The following is a 24,197-nucleotide window of genomic DNA, read 5'->3' on the forward strand; positions in this document are numbered from 1 at the left end:
CGTCGCGAACACCGCCTTGCACGGTGGGCCGGGCGGCGACCAGACATTCTTATGTTCAATTTCCGAAAACATATTGTTCCTCGCCCCTGTACGTTTACTAATCTTAAACAACTTTCAAATAAATAAACCAATATGCAAGTTATTTTGATTTCAACAATCTAACAAACAACAGAAAGCTTAAATGAATCCAACACACCATTATCATCACAACATTTACCACTACTGTAATGTTCAAATCAAAGAGAAGGAAATACCGAATTGAAGAACTCGCAATTAGGGTTGTTGATTCACTGATCATCCCGAACCCTCTTAGAACCTAAGAAAAATTAAGTTTCGACATCTCATGGACGCCGAAGAAAAAGGCGAATTCAAATAATAAAAAATAAGAAGTGAAATTACCTCAATGAGATTTCTTTTATCAATATATAGCTTCCATTAATTTCCCAAAGCCAAAAGATTATACAGTTTATTTAAATAAATTTAAACTTATTTAAAAAATATTGATTAGTTTAAATTTTAAGGAGTGGGATGTTCTTATGATAATTTTTTTATTTTTAAATTATTAATATATAACATTAAAATAATTTTTTTTAAGAAAATAAAAGATATTTTAATAAATGAATTGACTTATTTGATAATTGAATGAATAAAATAATATTGAATTATAATTAGATTTAAAATGAAAAAAATAAATTCATATGATTCAGGTGCTTAACTTAACCGAGGACTATTAGAAACAACAAGGAGGGAAGGCTTAGTTGGATCTCTATTCGCCACATACTCTTTGACTTTGATGACGTGTCATGATGAGACCACCGACCGTGGGCCAGCTGTTTACGGCTGTCAACCCACGTACGTAGTCCTTATGTCGTCACTGCTGATTAAATTTAAATCTTCCAATTACCACAACGTGTGTAATAAATAAATAAATAAAAAACCCATTCAATCCCGTGTGTTAACTGTGTGCTTTCTCGAAAACAAATGATATAAAACACTTTGACCATATTCAACTGAGAACTAATTAGCAACTCTCACAATCAATCAGAACAAAGGAAAAAAAATCATGAACATGCAGAGTTCATCGAAGAAGAGAACAATGATCGACATGCAGAGTTCATCGAAGAAGAGAACAAAGACCGATGGGCCCCTTCCGCCGCCGCCGCCGCCGTCCCGTCGTCTGACAGCTGAACAAGAAGCTTCAATTATCGTAACTACCCTCCACAACGTCATTTCCGGCCGCCAAGATTACCCCTTCTCAACCATTCTCCCAGCTATCAAAACCTGCGACGAGAAGAGGAAAAACGTTACTGGACAGATGATCATCAGTAGTAGTAGTAATAAGAAGAAAAATTACAGAGGTGTGAGACAGAGGCCGTGGGGAAAATGGGCCGCCGAAATTCGAGACCCCAGAAGGGCGGTTCGAGTTTGGCTTGGGACGTTTAATACAGGGGAGGAGGCGGCTCGTGCTTATGATAAGGCGGCGTTTGAGTTCCGCGGGCCCAAGGCTAAGCTTAATTTCCCACTTCCCCCACCGCCGCCAACCAATCACGATTTACAAAGTGATGAGCCAATATTATTGTGGAAGAACGAATTGGTGGTGTCATCCACGACATCGTCTCATCCTCCTCCTCCGGCAATGAAGACGGAAAATGGAATATGGGAAGCGATTCGAGATGAAGAGAAGGAGGAGGAGGAGGTTAAATTACAAGAATGGATTATGAGTTTGATGGATTTAAGTTGCTATTAGCTAAGATTACTTCATTATTGATTTCTAGCTAGCTAGCTAGTCTATTTTTTTACACCAAGCTAGCTAGCTACGATCAAACACATTTGAGAATTCATTAATTTCATTTTTGGAAGGAAGATTATATATGATTAATTCGGCTCTGTAGAAAGACAATACATTATTATTTTCTTCATTTATACAATTGTTAAAACAAATTTTGTAGTGTTTCAAATATATTATGAAAGCCATTTTTATTGAATTTATTCACAAGTGAATCCAATTAGAATTCAAACCAATCTAGCTTTTGTCTTCAAAAGTTTAGATTCAATACTCTTAACACCTTCCAGGAGATGAAAAAAGTCAGGTTAACCACAATTCACAACTAACTAATTGATTTCCCGTGTGAAGAGAAAATACACATTTTGAATCTTTGATATGGTTGTCTTTGTTTTCTGCGGTTCTCTTTCGAAGTGTGTGTTCTTGCAATCTATGGCCACCTGAATAAAATATACAAGGTAAAGCTAAAAGAAATTAACTACTTCATTGTTGATAAGGGATACAATTCTTCCCTTCAAACTTAACCTGGAACAGCATATCGAAAAGCAGTTTCAATAAGAGCAGAATCTTTTCTTATCTTTTTCATAAACCAACCTGAAATCTCCTGTCCTAATTCCTAACGCTCTGATTACAATGAAATCTTCCATTCAAGGAGACAGCTTAGATGATCAATGAGAGGAAACAGAAAAGGAATACTAGAGAAAGATCTATTGCGTCACATATTGAACTCCAAGGACCTTAAGAACAACAAATTGCAGACAACATCATAGGGGTTCTGTTTGCAGCACGGGATACAACAGCTAGTGCAATAACATGGATTCTGAAGTATCTGCTTGATGACAGAACCTTCTAGAAGCCGTTAAAGTAACATTTCAGTAGCTGCGTTCTACTTGTATATAACAAATTGTTGTTAGAATGTCATAAGAAGAACAAAAGACATTGTATGAAGCAAATGATAAAGGAAGCCAACATTTGACATGGACTCGGATTAAAAAAATGTCATTAGAGTATGTACAGATGCACTTGTAAATATAGTCGAAAGAAGCCAGCAAATTCTAACCGTTTCTAGTTTCAGGTAAGTATAGAGGTTGATATTCTTCAATAATTTAGCATATTATTGGAATTTCTGTAGACTTGTGTAACAATAATCTATAATAAACAAGTAGTGATGAAGGTCCAAAAATTATGTAGGTCATGAAGAATCCTGGAAGTTTCTAGACTTAGGGTGAAAGACAAGGAAGAGTTGTATAGTGCTAAAACTAGAAATTCTGGTATGCATATTGCATATGTCTGGGCATATCAAACAGAGATGTTCTGATAGTTACTTATTGTTTGCATTCAATGACTAGAAAGTGCCCGGTTCCAGAATGGAATGGAATGGAATATGGCCCATTCCCAATTCCTCAACATGGACTGCCAGCCATGTTTTGGAAGGATTCCAGCACTATGCAGGAAACTAAACCAAGAGAGGATATTCAACATCAATCATGATAAGTTAGACAAAACTTATTTGCCCTGTTTATGATCAAAATGGAGCCTTAAAACAAATTAAGCTACTCTATCTACAATTTCATCATATTTATGGTTTTAACTAATTGAACATGTTTTTAAGTTGATTTAAGATCTTAGAATGTCATATTTTGTCCCGAAGACATTCAACACATTCTTCTTTCTCATTATTACGTAGTCATTCGATACGTATCATTCATAATTATATTATTACGATATTTTTTAAGATTTGTTTCGAAAAGCCGGTAGAGTCCGTTGAGAAGTTAATCGCCATTTTCGAATACTTATGAGCTCGATAACCTATTGAGTAACGTTTTTTTAATGTAATGTTTTGTCTTTGTATTTACACGATTTTCAATCATTTTTAATATACATTGAATTAAAAAAAAAAACAAATTTACATGAAACGAAATTTATAAGTAAGGACAGATCTATGTAGGGGCTCGAGTGGACTGAAACCCACCCCGATTTTATTTTTTGAAATGTGACATTTGTTTTACAGTAAAAATGTGACATCACTCTCTAATTTAAAAAAAATATATAATTCACTGTTTTGTTTATGTAATTATTAAAAAAATAATAAAATTTATCTTTATTTACTCGTTTTATTTAAAAATTTCTTGTCATTTATTTAAGCTCACCCCACCTCTGAATCATGGACAGATCCATGATTATAAGCAAAAGTATGAGATATCAAGTTACCTTGTTGTTTTCACGATACGACTGTTGAAATTTACATCTACTATACTCAATTGGTGTCATTGTTCGCTGCATAAACAACAATAGACAAACTAGTTTTAGAAGCACGGTGAAGATCTTTGTAAACTCGTGCATGATAAACGTAAGGACGAGCTAATAACAAGTGTTTTGAATGAGTTAAGTATATGCACTCCTTACATCCTTAAGATTGTCTTCATATACTAATTGATATTTATAATTGCGCCAAATTCAAAGTAAACGGATATTTAAGGCTAAAGGGAGTCAAGTGGGACGTTGTTGTAAACCGAAGGATGAGGGGGACTTGGTATCAAGAGCTGTGTGGAATAGAATCGAGCATTAACATGTCGTCATTTCTGGGCGATCGAAAAGAAGCAGGAACTACTCTAGGTTCGGTGGGTCCATTTGAGATTCATGAAATCAAAAACTAAGATCTGTATCCGGACGTGTATGATTAAAGAGGATATGGCAGGGTCTTTAAAAAAGATATTCAAGTCTAGGCTAAGTGCTAAAATGTTAGTTCAAATTCATTTTGACAATGGCAAGGTACACTATTTTGACATGACCCATGGCTTGACAATATGCCAATTCTTCATATGGTTGAATTTGAAAGTGTTCACGTTACAATGGTAGGTGTCACAAAGGCAATTATGCAGCGGAATTTTTACTAAGTTTTTCGCCCTTGTGCGGCCTGTTTTGCGCACCAAAACAGTCAGCCAACTCCGAGGTTCACTTCTCACAAAGAAATAAACAAATAACTCACTCAACAATTCTGCCCAGACCCACAATGATAAATCAAACATTCAGCAAAGATAAACACACACAACAATTACGGGCAAATGCCCAACTCTGTAATATATTCACTCACAAATATCGGTTACAAAGAGGCTATAAATTATCAAGGCTGCACACAAAATGACACTCACTTGTGGGGGATATTTTTCACTCCAAAAATCCAACCAAAACTCAACAAAACGTCTTGTGCAGCTCATGACCTATTTATAGCCCTAAGAATACAACAATGGGAAACCTAGAGACTCAGGCAGCAGCCTTGGCCAAGTCGTTGCTGAAAAAGTCATCCAAGACTTGGCATTCCGAAATAATAGGATCTTGACCGGGCCCTCCCGAAATACTCGGTCGTGGCTGAGACTTATTCCTTCTTTGACCTGGCGCGGCGCATCTCTTCGGTCGCCTAGTGGGTCGGATCGGGTACCAGTCCAAAACCGGCCAAAGGCCCGATCCATGATCGAGGCCTAACCCATGCACAATGATCCGGCCCATGTCTGAAATACTCGGTCCTCAGCCCTCGGTCCTCAGTCCTCGGTCGTCGGTCTGCTGCTTACACTTGGTCAGCTTTCCCCCTCGGTCGGATGCTTCCGCAAGGCTGACCTTCCCTCGGTCTGATGCTACCTTCTCCACACTTTTCCCATCTGCTGCGCGCACACTCCATGCGCTGGCTGTTGTTATTCTTTCGGCCCTAGGTCGCACGCACGCGACCCCACTTCGGCCTACATTCGGTCCTGCCCTTCCGCAATCCGGCCACGACAAACGCATGCTAACATCAATCTCTCGGTCCTGGTACTCAACCCTTCGGTCTGGCAAACGCATGCTAACATCATTCTCTCGGTCCTGGTTCTCAACCCTTCGGTCCGACAAACGCATGCTAACATCATTCTCTCGGTCCTGGTCCTCAACCCTTCGGTCCGACAGCAACTTTGATTACTTAGCATTCTGGGGCCAGTGCCGCACGCTCGCGACACCCTTCTCGGCACCCCTCGGTCCTGGCCAACACACAGCCAAGACAACTCGGCTGAAACCCTGCACCTAAGTCGCCCGCACACGACTTCGTCTCGGCACACTTCATCTCGGTCCTGGCGCTTCACACAAGTGCCAGAACACCAGCTTTAGTTCCATAGCCTTCCTCATCTCCGGTACCCTGCCGCACCCCCGCGACTCTTTTTGGGTACCTCTCGGTCCTGGCCCTCCGCAATCAAGCCCGGACCGAGGCCAGCATGTTACGGTTGTAACAAACCACCCCCACTAGAAGAGCACAACGTCCTCGTTGTGGGTTGCACCAAACTCGCCTCACCCAAGCACATAGAATATAATTTCTCGGTCCCCTTAGCCAAACTCACCTTTAGCATCCGCATCAGGACCGTGTGCTCAGAAGATCTATCCGCACCCTGGATAGAGGTCTTCCTGATCGCCTTCAGGAATATTTCCGCATCCAAGTATTTGAAACACCCTTCAATAGTCTTCTCGGCCGAGCATCCCTTCAGCCATTCCAATAAGACCGTATACTTGTATGATCGGCCCACTCTTGGGACCGAGGTCTTCCTGCTCGCCTTCAGGAATTTCGCCGCACCCAAGTATCTAGGAAAACACTCCTCGGTCCCCTCTGTTGGAAACACCTTTAGCACCCCCATTGAGACCGTATACTTGGCTGATCTACCCACACACGGAGTAGAGATCTTCCCACTTGCCCTTGGGAATTCGAGAACGAAGCCCTTTGAGAGACATCTACCCATTCTCCCCGGAATATGTGATGGTCGCTGCAGCAGACCCACTTCCATCTTCTTCTCGGTCTTGCCCAGTTTACATACTGAACAAGCCATCAACTTCCCCCGCAGCTGATGTGTGAAGTCCCCCTTGGTTACCTTTTTAGCATCCTTCAAGAGTCTGGACTTCTTAAGCGCCGGGCCTTTAACATAGGACGACACTTGGCCCTCGCTGGCCCTCATCTCCATCAAAGCCGACGCATCCGCCTCTTCTTCCCACATTCGGCCTACATCCGGCTGAATGTTTATGAGACATCTCGACTTCTTTCTCCTTGGAGCACCGCAAGTTTCTGCCATAAAGGAGAGAGAGCTCGACTCTCCACTAGGCAGCACTTCAAAATAAGTCTGCCCCTCCACCTTTGCTTGGACCAGAAACATATTTCCTAGAATGATATCACCAACATCTAGGAGGACAGAAACACACCTGATCTGCCCCGGCCAATATCCCACCTGGACATTAACAATCTGCCTGCCTTTACTCGGCGCTGCTTTGGAATTCAAGGCCTTCTCTCGGCCTTTATATTGGGACCAAACATATCCCCTCTTTAGAATCCCTAAGAGGACTTCCCGCAAGCCCATCTTCTTATGATCTGAACAAGGATCTTTGAACAACCAAGCCCTCCAATAGAAGTCTGCATCACCCATAAGACACATGTTGATTCTGAATCCCTGCTCCTCCATAAGGACCTTCATTGCTGTGCAATCTGCTCCAGGATCCCACAGAAACTTTTCTCTTTCTTTGCAGCTCTTCACACCGCCAAAGAATGTTGGTTCACGTACCTTGAACCATGTTGAAGAACAGGCTACTGTTTCCCATCTTGAAGCAGCAACTTTCTTCCAAAACCTGATCTCACTATCAAGTTTATCCCGTTTAGACTCAAGGCCTTCATCGCATAAAAGCACCTTCTTTCCAACAGAATCCAAAACTTCAGCACTAGTATCCCGCTTGGACAACCAATCTGAATTTGGGCAATCTGTTCTGAAAATAGATAAAGAATCTTCTCCACCGGGGGTTGGGGCACCAGCCAAGTCTTCAAGGTGTCGCACCCTTGGTTCTCTCTCTAGAACACGACTTCTGGTTGGTTGATTTTCGGCCATCTTTTGAAAAAAAATATCCAGCAACTTGGGCTCTGATACCTACCTGTCACAAAGACAATTATGCAGCGGAATTTTTACTAAGTTTTTCGCCCTTGTGCGGCCTGTTTTGCGCACCAAAACAGTCATCCAACTCCGAGGTTCACTTCTCACAAAGAAATAAACAAATAACTCACTCAACAATTCTGTCTAGACCCACAATGATAAATCAAACATTCAGCAAAGATAAACACACACAACAATTACGGGCAAATGCCCAACTCTGTAATATATTCACTCACAAATATCGGTTACAAAGAGGCTATAAATTATCAAGGCTGCACACAAAATGACACTCACTTGTGGGGGATATTATTCTCTCCAAAAATCCAACCAAAACCCAACAAAACGTCTTGTGCAGCTCATGACCTATTTATAGCCCTAAGAATACAACAATGGGAAACCTAGAGACTCAGGCAGCAGCCTTGGCCAAGTCGTTGCTGAAAAAGTCATCCAAGACTTGGCCTTCCGAAATAATAGGATCTTGACCGGGCCCTCCCGAAATACTCGGTCGTGGCTGAGACTTATTCCTTCTTTGATCTGGCGCGGCGCTTCTCTTCGGTCGCCCAGTGGGTCGGATCGGGTACCGGTCCAAAACCGGCCAAAGGCCCGATCCATGATCGAGGCCTAACCCATGCACAATGATCCGGCCCATGTCTGAAATACTCGGTCCTCAGCCCTCGGTCCTCAGTCCTCGGTCGTCGGTCTGCTGCTTACACTTGGTCAGCTTTCCCCCTCGGTCGGATGCTTCCGCAAGGCTGACCTTCCCTCGGTCTGATGCTACCTTCTCCACACTTTTCCCACCTGCTGCGCGCACACTCCATGCGCTGGCTGTTGTTATTCTTTCGGCCCTAGGTCGCACGCACGCGACCCCACTTCGGCCTACATTCGGTCCTGGCCTTCCGCAATCCGGCCACGACAAACGCATGCTAACATCAATCTCTCGGTCCTGGTACTCAACCCTTCGGTCCGGCAAACGCATGCTAACATCATTCTCTCGGTCCTGGTTCTCAACCCTTCGGTCCGACAAACGCATGCTAACATCATTCTCTCGGTCCTGGTCCTCAACCCTTCGGTCCGACAGCAACTTTGATTACTTAGCATTCTGGGGCCAGTGCCGCACGCTCGCGACACCCTTCTCGGCACCCCTCGGTCCTGGCCAACACACAGCCAAGACAACTCGGCTGAAACCCTGCACCTAAGTCGCCCGCACACGACTTCGTCTCGGCACACTTCATCTCGGTCCTGGCGCTTCACACAAGTGCCAGAACACCAGCTTTAGTTCCATAGCCTTCCTCATCTCCGGTACCCTGCCGCACCCCCGCGACTCTTTTTGGGTACCTCTCGGTCCTGGCCCTCCGCAATCAAGCCCGGACCGAGGCCAGCATGTTACGGTTGTAACAGTAGGGATGTCAAGAAAAGGATATGATGTTCAGAGGTTACAATGGTAGGGATGTCAAGAAAAGGATATGATGTTCAGAGGAGAATGCTAGATGGGTGAGAATTATTGATGAGGTTAATTGGATTCCTCGCATGTGTGGAAGGTTGAGATTAATTGTTTGATGTCTGAGTCTTTGAATAGTTGATGTAAAGTTTGGATTGATGTTTCTAATATGATATTTTGGTTATTATCTAAATTATTTTTTATTAGACTATCTAGTTAGGGAGAAATCGTCCAATTTCAATGATCGTAATCGTCCGATACATATAATTCATAATGCTATTATTATGACATTCTCCAGAAATTCATTCTGGAAAGTCAGTATAGTCCATCGAGAACTTACGAGCTCGATAACTTATTGAGTAACATAGTTTTCTTTTTATGTCATGTTTTATCGTTGTGCTTTTAATATACATTGACATTCTTTTTAAATATATAAAAAGAGAAATGAAAAAAAATTGATATGAATGGTTCAATTATATTAAAATGAGAAGCTATGTGAGATATTATTGTGGCTACATTGTTTTATTGTTGTTTTTAGTGCATTTCAATTGTTTGATTGAATCTATATTAGGAGGTAGTGTAAAAAGAATAAAAAAAACAAATAAAATGTTTCACATAAAGTTTTTTAAATAATTTATAGATTATTTAAAAAATTATTATTTGTCCTTTGTTTTGATAAATTTTTTTTTAAAAAGGCTTAAAAATATTAATAATTTTATATCATTTAAAGATTTTTTTCTTTTTAAATTTAATTATTTTCATAAATAATTCTATATTTTTAAATTGTTCAATGAACTAGACAAGTAGGCTCCTCAAATGAAAAAAAAAAATAGTCCCCTTTAATTCACTATTTTTCTTAAAATAAATGTGATATCAATTAGGGAAACTCTATAATTAATAAACAAGCTTTCTTATTAGCTTTTAATTAATAATGGAAGCCTTAATGAATGATTTTGATATATTTTATTTGTTTAAAATATATAAATATTCGGTTTCCCAATAGAAAAATTAGTTTCGAAACTTTACAATGGCCAACCACTATTGTGTACTGTTTGTTACTCTGCGGGACCCACGTTCTTGGGATGAAAATAAAAAAATAAAAATAAAAAGAATTTCTGGGTCATGCAAAATAAGCCGCCCGCCCTCCTTTCCTTTCCTTCCTTGACGCACACAAGATCTCAAACCTTCTTTCCTCCTCCTCCTTATTAGCGAAATCTCCGCACCTCCTTCATCCCTACTTCTCTCTCTCTAGATTCTCTCGTCGTGTCGGAACACTTATAATTGGATAAGCATTTGTTTTCGAGATTTTAGGGCGAATTTCTCTACCTGAATGTGTGCATTTCACTCAAGAGTTGCGGACGGCATTGGCGACGGAAATCAAATCCTTCAACCGCTTCGTGTGATGCAATGAGCTCTGTTTCTGTTTGAATTTTGGATGATCGAAGCTTTTCATGGAGTCGATCTGGAGTGGTAATGCTGGACCGAGCATCTTCCATTTGCTATGGGCGATATCCTTCGCTTTTTTCTTTGTCGTCGCGAGGTTCTTGCTTGATCGATACGTCTTTCAGGTTAGGCTCTCACTGTTTGTTCTTGATTAATGTTCTTTGTCTTCTTGATATTGTAAACTGGTAGTTTCCACATGTAGAATTAATCAAGTACGTGTATAATTAAGAAACTCTAAACACCTCTAGTCGTAACAAGAAATCTTCCGTTCCGGCTTCTGTTAGTTGTTTCCATTGAATCATTTATGATATTCGCTTCTTCGTCTAGTCTATTGATGAAGTTTCATCAAAAAACTATTAGAACCAATTCAGTTTCCTTTAGACGAGAATTATGCGACAATTTCAGAGGTAACAAGACGAAGTACTTGTAGAAAGAAACTAAAACATGCATTAGAGCGAAATAGTCTCGCCTACCTTTTAGCAATCTAGGTTACTACGTCCAGTCTTCTAGCATGAGTAAATTCTGGCCAGTATTGACTGACATATACTAACTTTTTTTTAACAATTTAATCGCGAATACATACTTAACAACTATTGATATAGGTTTAATGTTAATGCTCGAATAGACAGTATGCATTTGCTTGTTTCCTTAACCAATCGTCTTATACTTTGATTATTTGATTAGGTCAATATGCTTTTGGACTGTCGGATATTCAAGTCTATGCATTGTTGTCAACAGTATATGTGCATTGTGTTACTATCTATCCACTTTTTTCAGGGTCTGGCAACTTGGCTACTGAGAAAGGGTTCCCCACGATTGAAGCTTAATAAGGCCACAAAAGCAAAGTTAGTTAAATGCTCAGAGTCAATGTGGAAGCTGACTTACTATGCTACTGTTGAAGTCTGTATTCTGAGCATTATATATAACGAACCATGGTTCACAGGTGGAAAAGAATTCTTCAATGGCTGGCCCAATCAAGAGTTGAAGTGAGTAATGCTTTGCATTCTTCTTGACTTGACTAATATCTATAGAATCCTCTACACTGTTAGCACTGTGATGCACTCAATTTTGTTTATTTTTGTGTGTGTGATATTTTTAACAATTGGAGGAAAATATTAACATTTCTATCATAAGATTTGGACCCTGTTGCAGTTTTTGTTACTTGTTTTAAAGTAAACTTATATTGAAGTTAGGATGCTGATTACATCCAATCTGCAGGAGTTTTTTACTCGATATTATTGTCATAGGATTGGACATAAAATGGTAAATGCTATTCCGTTATGTAGTTGCTACAGGGTAATACCATTGTTATTTTGATGGAAATCTGCTTTGTTTTCTTGCTCAAGATATGTTTGTTCCTTTTGTTAAGTAAAAGCTGTTCATAAAATTCATCAGCTAGTGATCATTTTAAGTGTATAGTCTATCTTCACAAAGCTGTTTGCTTCTTCATCAGGTTTCCTCTCAAGCTATTCTACTTGTGTCAATGTGGATTCTACATATACAGCATTGCTGCTCTTCTTACCTGGGAGACTAGGAGGAAGGATTTTGCAGTTATGATGTCCCATCATGTGGTCACTGTTATTTTGATTGGCTATTCATACATCTCAGGGTATTTTTCTTCCCTTTCTAATCTGCTTATAGGGTTTTGTCTTGGACTAATGTGTGCTATGTATGTATTTCTTTTATCTGTAGTTACTCACAGCCATTTCTTTTTAATTCGGCACATTAGAATCCAATGGCCAAGGACTTGTTTATCTTGGCAAAATAAAGATTGACTGTTGTGGGTGTTGCTATACATTATTGTTGCAATTTTGTCTACAACAACAGCTGTCACTCAAATCCTCTTTGAGTTAATGTGTCAAAATCTGTTTGTTGTTTACTCAACAAATAATATTTAACATAATTATTTTTTACATTTACTACCATTAGTTTGTTGCCACTTGATTTTTATAACTATATTGTCTCCAGTTTGAACTAATTATGATTTCGTATGCCTTTCTACTTATGTGATCTGCAAAGGTGCATGTAACCTAATTTGCTTGAAATTGAATAGATTCTCGTGTACTCTGAGCAATATTAAAGTAGACTGCTGTGCTATTTGTTTCCAATTTCCATAGATAGGATTTGGGTGAACAACAGCCAAGTAGGGGAAGCAAAAGCCTCAATAGCTCCTTTAGAACTCTTCAACATTTTGTGTCATGTTTGGTGGCTCACTTGTGTGGGATATGAAGGCCTTATGATTCTTCTGAGAACTTGGTTCCTTTAACATTATTTGTAGTGAAGACAATTCAAAAGATCTTAGCCAAAAAAAGAAGAAGAATATAATGCATAGGGTTATTGCTTGGCTTCCTTTTCGAACTGCTGAATATAATCCTTATTAAAATAGAAATTGCTCAGTTGGAAGAGTCTTTCTCAAGAGACAAAAGGTCTCAGGTTCGATTTCCACTAAGAACGCTCTATTTGAAGTGGGGATATGACTGTGGGCCATGGGGGGTTGTGCTAGAGAGCTCATAGGGTTATTCTAGGTTCGATTCCCACTAATAAACTAAAAAAAGAAAAGAAACTGCTATTACTTGAAGGTATGCATTGATAAAGCTGGATTTGTATATTATACCTCGAAATGCAATTACCTATGTGTCCTTTAAGATAATTGTTTTTTAAAATTATTGCTTGTATTACAATAAACACATCATTCTCTAAGATAAGTTGCTTTTGCATATAAATCAGCAAACTGAAATTGATTGCTTTGTCAAAACTGACCTTGCATGTTAGTTTTCTCTTTATATAGGATTAGCACCAACATTGATGACATTATTCTGGTAGACATAAATGGAGATGAAAAATTGATGAGAAATTATCAGTTGTTAGAAAACTAATGCCTTTATTTAACAAGGGAAAAGAAAAATAGTATGAAAATTGGACTTCAGTTTGTAAAACAAAATTTCTTTAGGTATTGGAGACTTGGAGCGGCATTTGAATTGGCAATTAACCAAATTCATGGCGCTTAATGTTATTTATAAACTGGTTATTAGCACTGATGGACATCTTCTTCTTCATCAGGTTCTTCCGTATTGGGTCTGTGATCCTTGCCCTTCATGATGCAAGTGATGTGTTCATGGAAGCTGCTAAAGTGTTCAAATACTCTGAGAATGAGGTTGGAGCAAGTGTCTTCTTTGGCCTTTTTGCTTTCTCATGGTTTGTGCTTCGGTTGATATACTTTCCATGTTATCTAATAAAAGCAACAAGGTTTGTTTGCAGTCCCTTTTCTGCAGATGTTTTATATATTTCTAATTAGATTGTTTATTTGTTTTATGTAGTCACTATTAATTTTGTGTTTGGGCTGTTACAGCTATGATCTTATTGAGGTATTGGATCTATCGAGGGCTTATCACACAACACTATACTACATTTTCAATACAATGTTGATGACACTGCTAATCTTCCATATCTACTGGTGGATTCTGATTTACTCAATGATCATGAAGCAATTAAGTAATAGAGGACACGTTGGAGAGGATATACGATCTGGTAAGCAATTATTAGCCTTAAATTCACATGTATCTGAGTATTTGTACAAATTGGAGTTCATTTATCAGTTGTGCAAATTATGAATTGTATAACGTTATTATTTACAGATTCAGAAGATGATGAATAGTAGTAGTAGTAGGTGCCTTTGTTCAATTCTTTTGGTGGGAGAAGAGTTATATAGTTTGTGACGATGATGAGGACGAGGACTCTCAGACAAAGAGGATTGATTATAAATCCATATAGCTCTTATTTGACCAGTGGGATTTCCTGCAAAAATATATGAAGTCTATTATTGCGAACAATGAATGTAAAAAATAATAGGAAGCTTTATGTGTAATTTGTCTGTTAGATAGTAGCTTCCTTCCTTCCTTTAATATGGTTAGATACTTGTTAGAGTGAAAAAGGCTACAAAACTATGTTCCAATATTTTACATACCCCATTCAAGAACAATGACATTTTCCTTTTTCTCTTCACTCCTCTCCTCTCTAGTATTCTTTGGTTTCTTCAGTTTATTATTCTCATTTCTGGTCAAATAAATGGAGAATGTTATTATTAGCAAATCATTTCTAGAAGTTCAAAGTTTTTGCCATCATTTAGCCTCTCCGATGGCTTCTCTAGGGTTGGATGTGTCTTAGATGCGGGTTAGTACGATGTTTTGTTTGGTGCAATGTCATATTTAATTATATCATATAGTCATTATAGAGTTTCATTTTGTCTAAATAACACTCACATTTGCTAATTAGAACAGATGGTCACCAAATGGAGATGTCTTCAACTTGGTTACATGTATCATCCAATACTTTTGGTTGGTTTCATTTTTGTCATCAACCTTATTTTGGAGAAAATTTTCTAGGTTCTGCTTATACTGATTGTGTTGTCAAAATTATTATGAGATATGTTTGATTCTTTTAGTTTGTTCTATTGTCCTACTCATCCCTTTTGTTGATGTGGAAGAGGTTTTTATTTGGAATCAACCTAAACAATCCCATTATTATGTATATCTTTGACTAGTTTTTATTATTATTTTAGATGGTTAATTTTGTTAAATGTTATATTCCTTGTTTCTTATACATTTATATCTTTTGTAATATTTTTCATAAAAAAAATATATATTTTATAATGTGACTAATATTTATATATTTTCTACTTGATAAATATTATCATATTATTAACTCAATGATATAAGGTAAGAATTTATATACTAAAAGTTTTTCTTCATGAACCATTTAAAAAACAAATCTATGTTCACATGCTCTTATTTAATTTAATAAAATATCAACTATTTACATAAGCTTTATCTAGGTGAGAATTGTTAATAACAAATTTTCCCCTGCATGTTTATATCACTGTTTTTTTGGTTCAATATAACAATGTTGAAAGTCTTGTACAAAATATTAGTTCAATCACTTGTAAAAGCCGAATAAAATAAACATAAAATGTTTTTTAGATGGCAAAATCCTTATGATCAACACATCATCATCATCAGACATATTAAAGGTTTCTAAAAAAGGATAGATATCCAAATAAAGAAGTGGATTATATATTATTATATCTGATTCAACCCGGATCCGAAGGTAAGAACCGACCGTCCAATTCTGATTCAGCTGGCTTAACCCTCCCCTGGTTTTGACTACTATTGATTGGAAGCAACAAAAGAAAAGAAGAAGGGCCAGGTCACAGGTGGTTCTCTTTTCAACCACATATCCTTTGATTTTTTTGTGACGTGTCATCTTTAGACCACCGACCGTGGGCCAGCTGTTTACGCCTGTCAACCCACGTAATCCTTATGTCGTAACTGCTGATTAAATTTAATAAATCTTTCAATTAACACACGTGTTTAATAAATAAATAAATAAATAATCTAAAATCCATTCAATCCCGTGTTTGAACTGTGTGCTCTCTCATGGTATATATATAAAACACTTGACCATCTCTTTCTCTGTAAAATATTCAACCCTACTGAACTGAAGAACTAACTAAACCAACAACTCTCACAATCAATCAATCAAACAGAACAAAGATCGACCAATCACATATGCAGAGTTCATCGAAGAAGCGAATAAAGATCGATGGAGCCCTTCCTTCCCGACTGACAGCTGAACAAGAAGCTTCAATCATCGTAACTACCCTCCACAACGTCATCTCCGGCCGCCGCCAAGATTATTCCTTCTCAACCATTCTCCCGGAGATCAAAACCTGCGATTTCTGCCGAATCAAGGGATGCTTGGGTTGCAACTTTTTCGACGACAAGAGGAAAAACGTTATTGACAAAAGCAATAATAATGATAATAAGAAGAAGAAGAATTACAGAGGTGTGAGACAGAGGCCGTGGGGCAAATGGGCCGCCGAAATTCGAGACCCCAGAAGGGCGGTTCGAGTTTGGCTTGGGACTTTCAATACAGCTGAGGAGGCGGCTCGTGCCTATGATAAAGCGGCGTTTGAGTTCCGCGGGGCCAAGGCTAAGCTCAATTTCCCACTTCCCCCGCCGCAGCCAACCAATCACGATTTACAAAGTGATGAGCCAACATTATTGTGGAAGAACGAATTGGTGGTGTCATCCACGACATCGTCTCATCCTCCTCTTCCGGCAATGAAGACGGAAAATGGAATATGGGAAGCAATTCGAGATGAAGAGAAGGAGAAGGAGGAGGAGGTTAAATTACAAGAATGGATTACGAGCTTGATGGATTTAAGTAGCTATATATAATCACTATTAATAATCATTTTTCAAACTCACTATTGATTTGCAGCTAGCTAGTCTATTTTTTACACCTAGCTAGCTAGCTACGATATAAATATTTGAGAATTCATTAATTTCATTTTTGAAAGGAATTAAGGTTATATTTTATTAGTTCGGCTATAAAGCAAATTTTGTAGTGTTTCAAATATATATATATACAACCTACAATTATGAAAGCCATTTTTATTGAATTTATTAACAAAATACTATATTTATATCCCATTAATAATTATAAATATAATTAAAAGAGTTTAATTATGAAATTAAGATTTTAAAGAAATAAATAAATAATATATAATTAAATGTATTAATCATGGAGTTAAAATTTAATTACTATATTATTTATAAAATAAAATAATATATAATCAAAAAGATTAATTACCTATTGATATGATAAATATGTCCAAATTTGCACTCAGATTTAGAGGCCCTGTTCAAGAATAAAAAATGGGCCCATTAATATAATAAGATTATACTAATTAATTTTTTTAATAAAATTATATACAAATATAAAATATATAATATATTATATAAAAATTTTCTCAATATATATGAAAAATATTAATATAATTGATAAGAAGATTTTTAATTAATTTGTAATTAAAATGACTAAATTTTGGCTACAAATGTATTGGTTGCCTTATCTATCTTCTTTCCAACCAAACAATTTGATTGTTTATTTCTTATTTACTGTTTTAGCAGTTAAGAACAGAATTATCTAATCGAGCTTATGTGAGTAGCAACATGTGATGCTCTTATCTCCATTGAGACCATCAAGTTTATTGTGGTTCTGGTTCACGCATTAATCTGTATTTTCTTAATGATTTCTATTTAACATAGAAATTATATGATTATGTGTTTAAATAATTTACTTATAATTTTCAACATTACATCTCAGAAAAAAAACCCAATTTAAGACCATTCTCTTATATAAATAATCTGAATATATAAAATTATAATGTTTACAGTTTTAAAGTTATATTTTATATTTTTTAATATCTAACAATCTTATAGTGTTCAATCGGGTGATGGGGTACCCGACGAATCGTAAATAAGGATACAAATAGAGATGTCCGTCGCGTTCAAAATTTGGATTATTAAAATAAAATTCGAGTTTAGGAATAGATACTTAGCTACCCAACTGGTAAGGAACATGTTGTCATCTCCAGTCACATGATATAAAAATCGTGGCTATGTAAATATATATTTGGCATAATTGTTTTTTTATTAGTTAATAATGATGCTATTAAGAATTCGTTGCTAATATTTAGTTTTGTATACTAGTGTGTAGTGTGAGTATTTTTTTTTTTATTTATTGTAATAATTTGTTCGTTGTGATTAATTTTTTTTTCATTTTTTATATACATGAACATTAAAAAAAAAAAAAAAAAAAATCACAAATCATACTCCACCCATTATAGGAGAGAGGATGGATTAGGCCAAGAAAAATATTTGTGCCCTTTATCTACATATTTGAACTTTGAAGTCAACAAGTTTACGATTAAATAACTGAGTATTTATGATAGTTCATAATAGCTTATTTCTAGTTGATATTTTATGCTTTTTACTTCGAATTTATTTTTTCAAATATCAACCATTACAATAAAAAAATCTCAATAAAAATATTTAATTTTGAAATATTATCAAAAATTCCAAAAGTAATAAAAATCTTCTTACACAAGTCTTCGTAAATCTAAATATCTACCTTTTATAATAAAAAAATAAAATTTCTATAATATTGTTACAACTTACTTACAAGATAATGTAATCTAAAAAAGTCTAAGAAAGAAAGTGTCTACATTGATTTAATATATAAGTAAAGGATTTGAATCAACTCCTCACTAAAATTAATATATATATAATTTTAATTTTTAATAAAAACATAAATCTGATACCATTGACCATTTAATATTTGAATTAAAATTTATACAATATTTTCATAATTAGAAAATAAATTCACAACCTTATAAAGAAACAATAATTTAAAAATCAAAACTTCAGTCCGAAGAAAACGCGGCGCGTAAGATGAACGCCACGCCGGCTTTAATCCTATAAAAGCAAAATCATGGAAATCAGTTTGGAATTCTCCTTAAATTCAGCGCTTTGAACTTTGATGCATTTAACAGATCTCCATTTTCAGATTCTATAGTCCTCTCTGTTAATCCGAATTGACGTACAAACAAACATGGGAGCTACGCAGAGTCGTGAGGGTTTGGATCTTTCCGATTATTCGGACGAAGAAGAAGATGACCGCAGCGATGATCAGTACGACGACGCTGAAGATCATGATTCCGGCCAACAAAGGACGCCGGATCCATCGTCGGCGGGAGTCAAGGAATTCGACGATCTTGAATCGAGACTGCAGGCTCTGAAATTGAAGTATCCTTCTTCTTCTTCTTCGTCTTCTCAGCAAAACCCTAATTTGAAGAACGCTGTTAAACTCTATCTTCATGTCGGTGGAAATACTCCCAAAGCTAAATGGATCGTTTCGGATAAGCTCACATCTTACGAGTTCGTCGAAAACGAGGACGACGAGGATTATCATTGGGTATTGAGAGTTGCTGCAAAGATTCGAGCTAAGGTTTCGACGAATTTACAGTTGAAGATGTTCGGTGATCAACGCCGAATCGATTTTGTGTGGAATGGTGTCTGGGCCTTGAAATTCTTTAGCGATGAAGAATACAGAAGGTTTGTTACAGAGTTTCAAGATTGTTTGTTTGAGAATGTTTACGGCTTGAAGCCAACTGACGCAAATAAGCTCAAGATATATGGGAAGGAGTTCGTAGGGTGGGTGAAGCCGGACTTAGCCGATGAACTGAAGTGGGAGGATGTTGATGATGGATTATGGAGAAGCCCTGCTAAAACGCCTGTTAGAACGAACCGAGATTTGTTGGAGGAGCTTGAGGAGGCTGCTCCAGCTGGTATACAGAGCCTGACTTTGGGAGCTCTAGATAACAGTTTCCTTGTGGGCGATTCAGGTGTTCAAGTTGTGAAGAATTTCAGCCATGGAATACATGGAAAGGGTGTGTATGTGAAGTTCGGAGGTCAACAAAGTGTTGGTGCTGAAAAATCGACACCAAAGAAAGCAATTCTGATGAGAGGTGAGACTAATATGATGCTTATGAGTCCTTTAAGCGATATGAAGCCTCACGCAACTGGTTTACACCAACTGGATATCGAAACTGGGAGGATTGTAACTGAATGGAAATTCGAGAAAGATGGAACCGATATTACCATGAGAGACATCATAAATGATACGAAAGGGTCACAACTGGATCCTTCTGAGTCAACGTTCTTGGGATTGGACGATAATCGGCTGTGTCAATGGGATATGCGTGATAAAAGAGGAATGGTTCAAAATATTGCAAGCTCGGAGTCACCCGTCTTACAATGGACACAGGGGCATCAATTTTCAAAAGGAACCAACTTCCAGTGCTTTGCTTCTACTGGTGACGGATCGATTGTTGTTGGATCGATAGATGGTAAGATTCGATTGTACTCGAAAACTTCAATGAGGCAGGCAAAGACGGCTTTTCCTGGGCTTGGTTCAGCCATTACTCATGTGGATGCAACTTACGATGGTAAATGGATATTGGGTACAACAGATACATATCTGATTCTTATATGCACTCTTTTCACCGACAAAGATGGGAAAACGAAGACTGGTTTTTCTGGTCGGATGGGGAATAAGATTCCAGCTCCGAGACTTCTGAAACTTATTCCCCTCGATGCACATATGGCTGGACAAGACAATAAATTCCAGAGAGGCCAATTCTCATGGGTATGATTTCAATCTGTTAGTTTTGCTTGTTTGTTTGAACTGTTAGAATATGAATATTGAATTGAAACTGTTTGTTTTTCCGCAGGTGACAGAGAATGGGAAACAAGAGAGGCATTTGGTAGCAACAGTTGGAAAATTCAGTGTGATTTGGGATTTTCAGCAGGTGAAGAACAGTGATCATGAGTGTTACAAGAATCAACAAGGTTTAAAGAGCTGTTACTGCTACAAGATTGTACCCAAGGATGAATCCATTGTGGAAAGTCGGTTCATGCACGATAAGTATGCAGTCGGCGATTCTCCAGAAGCACCCCTCGTGGTAGCTACCCCCATGAAAGTTACTTCTTTCAGCATGTCTGGAAAGAGCATGTCTGGAAAGAAGCACTGATCAAATACTTTTATCCCATTATTTCTTTTTCTTATGTATATGCAAATCTTTCTTTCAGCAGGATTTTAAGTGCTTTAGTTATCTGCATCTTTGTATATTTATCACTTGCAAGGATTTTAAGATCATATTATTTTGTTTTAAAGATCTTTTTCTACAAATAAAATTTTGAAGAGTACCAATACTTTATAAATGCCAGAATTTATTAATACAAACTTTGCCTTTATAAAATAAAAAAAGAAACTGAGACAGAAACAACTGCATTAAAATTCAAAGAAAAGTTTGAATTAATAGAAACTTTGCCAAATTATAAAATAAAAAAGAAACGGAGACAGAAACAACTGCATTAAAATTATCTTCAAATTTCTATATAAGTTAGTTCCTGATTCACAAGGCATCGCGAGCAGCAATTCTGTTTACAATGGCTTCAGCCACGGAGGATATCCCCAATTCGAGTCCAGATATTTTGTAGTGCTGAGAAAGAAAGAGCAATTGGTCATTCTCCTCCTCCTCATCCTCAAGTCCTTTAACAAAGAATAAAACAGACACGCAAAATATGATAATACCTTCTGAATCTGAGCTTGATTTGCTCTTGCTTGAAGTTCGTCTAAGTCAATTTCTTTCCCTCCCTTAATAAGTTTTTCAATGGCTTTCATCTGAAATTAATGTCAACAACAACAAGTTGAGTCCTTTCTTGTAAGGTGAAGGAAAACAGATAAAGACAAACTACCTCATCCTCGGAGGCATCAAAACGTGCCACAAGAACATAAGTGGTACTCTCGGAGATTCCACATCGCTTAAAGGATTCCGTTATCTAATCAAGTTGGTTGGAACAAGTTGAGTCCTTTCTTGTAAGGTGAAGGAAAACAGATAAAGAGAAACAATTTGTTTGTGCCTAATACAACCAGACTTACATGCTTGGAGCCTGAGTAGTTATAAACAAGCTCAGAATGAAGAGTGCGTGTAGTCAGTGATTCCCTGTTCTTAGCCACCAGAGCTTTATGAGCAGCCACTAGAACAGGGAAAGCATCTGGGATCTATATGTATGAGGAGGATGACAAGTTTTAAAATGAAATCAATTGAAACAAAAACTAGATAAATGATGGATTGATCTGAACATACAAGTGAAGCGTTAAGAAAAGCCACTTCCGGTTCAATTGTCCCGGCTTGCATCAAGTCAAGAAGCTCTCTGCAACCATATCATAAATAGATTTCAAACACTTGTTTATTATTATTATTATTATAGAATCCATTGTTTTCTTTCAACCGTCTCCTGCAGCAGTATCAAACAAGCTTGGAGCTAAAATTCCTAACAGAGATTTCTATATATTTATTAGCCAGAGAATTAAACAAATCAAAGCACATAATCAATCTGCGTTCTTCAAATTAAGAAAGAGCCAAAACAAATCTGAACCCTGTTGTCAAGACTGAATATTCAAGTAAAATCACCAAGCTAACTGAAACGCCTATAACTACCAATACTGGAAGTGAATGAAGAGAGAAAGAAAGAGAGAGAGTACTTGGAGTTAGCGACGTCCGTGTAAAGGGAGAGAGAAAGGGTGTTTCCTTCGATGTGGAAGAGCTTCATGGCTACTGCTGGTGGTTTCCCAAAGTAATGAATTGGTTGCTTGAACTCGAAAGCTTGGACTTTGGAATCGACCCCTAAACCCTGAAGAAGATGAAGACAACCTCCCTCAATCTGAAGAAAAGACGGCTCAAGATGATGATAAGCTGAAGAAATTAGGGCATTAGGTTATTCAAAGTAATACAATTTGTTTTTTTAAATCATTTTCACCAAATTTTTTTTTTAGTAATTTGATCTTGGGCTTTGTTCGGTTAGAGTTATTTAAATAACCAATCCATTCAAACATCTTTTCAATCTCAATTTATTATTTTATTATTATATATCAATATATCTTTTAATAATTTTATCAAAAATATTCCCATCTTCTCAAAATCATCACCAATCATTACTTATTTTCCCCCTTTAAGTTATTAGAATAACCCCAATTCGCCTTGGATTTTCTTTTCATTTTTTAAATATTTCTTTATAACATTCTTATAAAATTATTTAATTATTAGTTAAAAAACTAAAATAATTTTATTAAATTTTAAATATAAACATAAATTATTTTGGTAATTTCTCCTATAAAAATCTAAAACAACTTATTTTTTTTATTATAAAAAAATAATAATAATTCTAGGTGTGTTTTCTCAAAATAAAAAAAATGATTATTGTACTTAATAAAGAAACAAGAATTAAATTATTTATATTTAAGGTAATGATTGTGGTGGTTTCAAGGTTTATTAGTTTTAGTTTAGGGGTTAATTGGCTCCTATCATTTTTAAGTTTTAAATTATTTATGTCCGTGTTTGATTCAGTGTTTAAACGCTACATTTGACCGTTTGCGTAATAAACTGCTAGCAACTATAACTATAGTAACTTTATGTAATACTAACAAAAAAATTATAATCAAACATATTTTTTCGTTTAAACTCAATTTTCTTTCTATCTTCCTCAACAATTTGTTTAAGTTTATAATTTCAACGTTTTTCTCTCTCATAATTTTTAAATATTTTTTATTTATTCTCTCTCATCTATTTCATTCATTTATAATTATTTTATTCATTCTCTTTTATCTATTTAATTTTTTTCTAATCAATTTATTTATTCTCTTTCATCTATTTTAATATTTTTATATATTTATATAAAATTATTATAATAAAAAAAATAAACTATTTTAAATATTTTTATATATTTATATAAAATTATTATAATAAAAAATATACATTAAAAACATTTTTATTTATTATTATAATATATGTATCTTAATATATAAAATTATTAAGAAAAATATGAAATATAAATACACGTTAATTTTTTTAATTTATAAATATAATTTTGAAAATTAAACTATCTTTAATTAATTATTTGAAAGTAAATTGAGATAAATAAAAAGTGACCTGAATGAATAATATAGGTAGACTGTGAGCCAAAAATATAATTAAAAGAATGAGAGTGGAGAAAAGTAAAAATATATATAATAATAATTTTTTTATTGAATAAAATATTTAAATATTAAAAAAAAATAAAAATAAAAATAAAAAAAAGAATGATTTTCAAATAAATAAGAGAGATGAGACTAGAAATTTTAAAATATTATTAAATATTTTTAT

The 24,197-nt window shown here is 36.2% G+C and overlaps 5 protein-coding genes across 5 annotated transcripts; 4 read left to right on the forward strand and 1 right to left on the reverse strand.

Moving 5' to 3' along the window:
• The first annotated feature begins 1,034 nt into the window (after positions 1 to 1,034).
• Positions 1,035 to 1,872, forward strand: LOC124945397 (ethylene-responsive transcription factor ERF109-like). The gene has a single exon (XM_047485825.1). The coding sequence runs from the start codon at positions 1,064 to 1,066 to the stop codon at positions 1,745 to 1,747; it is 684 nt and encodes a 227-aa protein (XP_047341781.1). The 5' UTR covers positions 1,035 to 1,063; the 3' UTR covers positions 1,748 to 1,872.
• Positions 1,873 to 10,314: 8,442 nt separating this feature from the next.
• LOC124945441 (ceramide synthase LOH2-like) lies at positions 10,315 to 14,590 on the forward strand. The gene is made up of 6 exons (XM_047485884.1): positions 10,315 to 10,713; positions 11,366 to 11,574; positions 12,042 to 12,197; positions 13,649 to 13,834; positions 13,938 to 14,116; positions 14,224 to 14,590. Exons 1-6 carry the CDS (start codon positions 10,597 to 10,599, stop codon positions 14,241 to 14,243), a joined length of 867 nt encoding a protein of 288 aa, XP_047341840.1. The 5' UTR covers positions 10,315 to 10,596; the 3' UTR covers positions 14,244 to 14,590.
• Positions 14,591 to 16,084: 1,494 nt separating this feature from the next.
• Positions 16,085 to 16,824, forward strand: LOC124910166 (ethylene-responsive transcription factor ERF109-like). Its single transcript, XM_047450781.1, has one exon. The coding sequence runs from the start codon at positions 16,153 to 16,155 to the stop codon at positions 16,822 to 16,824; it is 672 nt and encodes a 223-aa protein (XP_047306737.1). The 5' UTR covers positions 16,085 to 16,152.
• Positions 16,825 to 18,927: 2,103 nt separating this feature from the next.
• On the forward strand, positions 18,928 to 21,165 carry LOC124944575 (protein CYPRO4). The gene is made up of 2 exons (XM_047484870.1): positions 18,928 to 20,638; positions 20,724 to 21,165. The coding sequence occupies exons 1-2, from the start codon at positions 19,043 to 19,045 to the stop codon at positions 21,021 to 21,023; spliced, it is 1,896 nt and encodes a 631-aa protein (XP_047340826.1). The 5' UTR covers positions 18,928 to 19,042; the 3' UTR covers positions 21,024 to 21,165.
• A 99-nt stretch (positions 21,166 to 21,264) lies between these two features.
• Positions 21,265 to 22,751, reverse strand: LOC124944576 (EKC/KEOPS complex subunit TPRKB). The gene is made up of 6 exons (XM_047484871.1): positions 22,541 to 22,751; positions 22,143 to 22,209; positions 21,935 to 22,057; positions 21,751 to 21,834; positions 21,587 to 21,676; positions 21,265 to 21,494 (listed from the first exon to the last, which is right to left on the reverse strand). Exons 1-6 carry the CDS (start codon positions 22,606 to 22,608, stop codon positions 21,408 to 21,410), a joined length of 519 nt encoding a protein of 172 aa, XP_047340827.1. The 5' UTR covers positions 22,609 to 22,751; the 3' UTR covers positions 21,265 to 21,407.
• Between the last annotated feature and the right edge of the window lie 1,446 nt (positions 22,752 to 24,197).

Source organism: Impatiens glandulifera, chromosome 7 (genome assembly GCF_907164915.1).
Source record: "Impatiens glandulifera chromosome 7, dImpGla2.1, whole genome shotgun sequence".
NCBI classification, from domain to species: domain Eukaryota; kingdom Viridiplantae; phylum Streptophyta; class Magnoliopsida; order Ericales; family Balsaminaceae; genus Impatiens; species Impatiens glandulifera.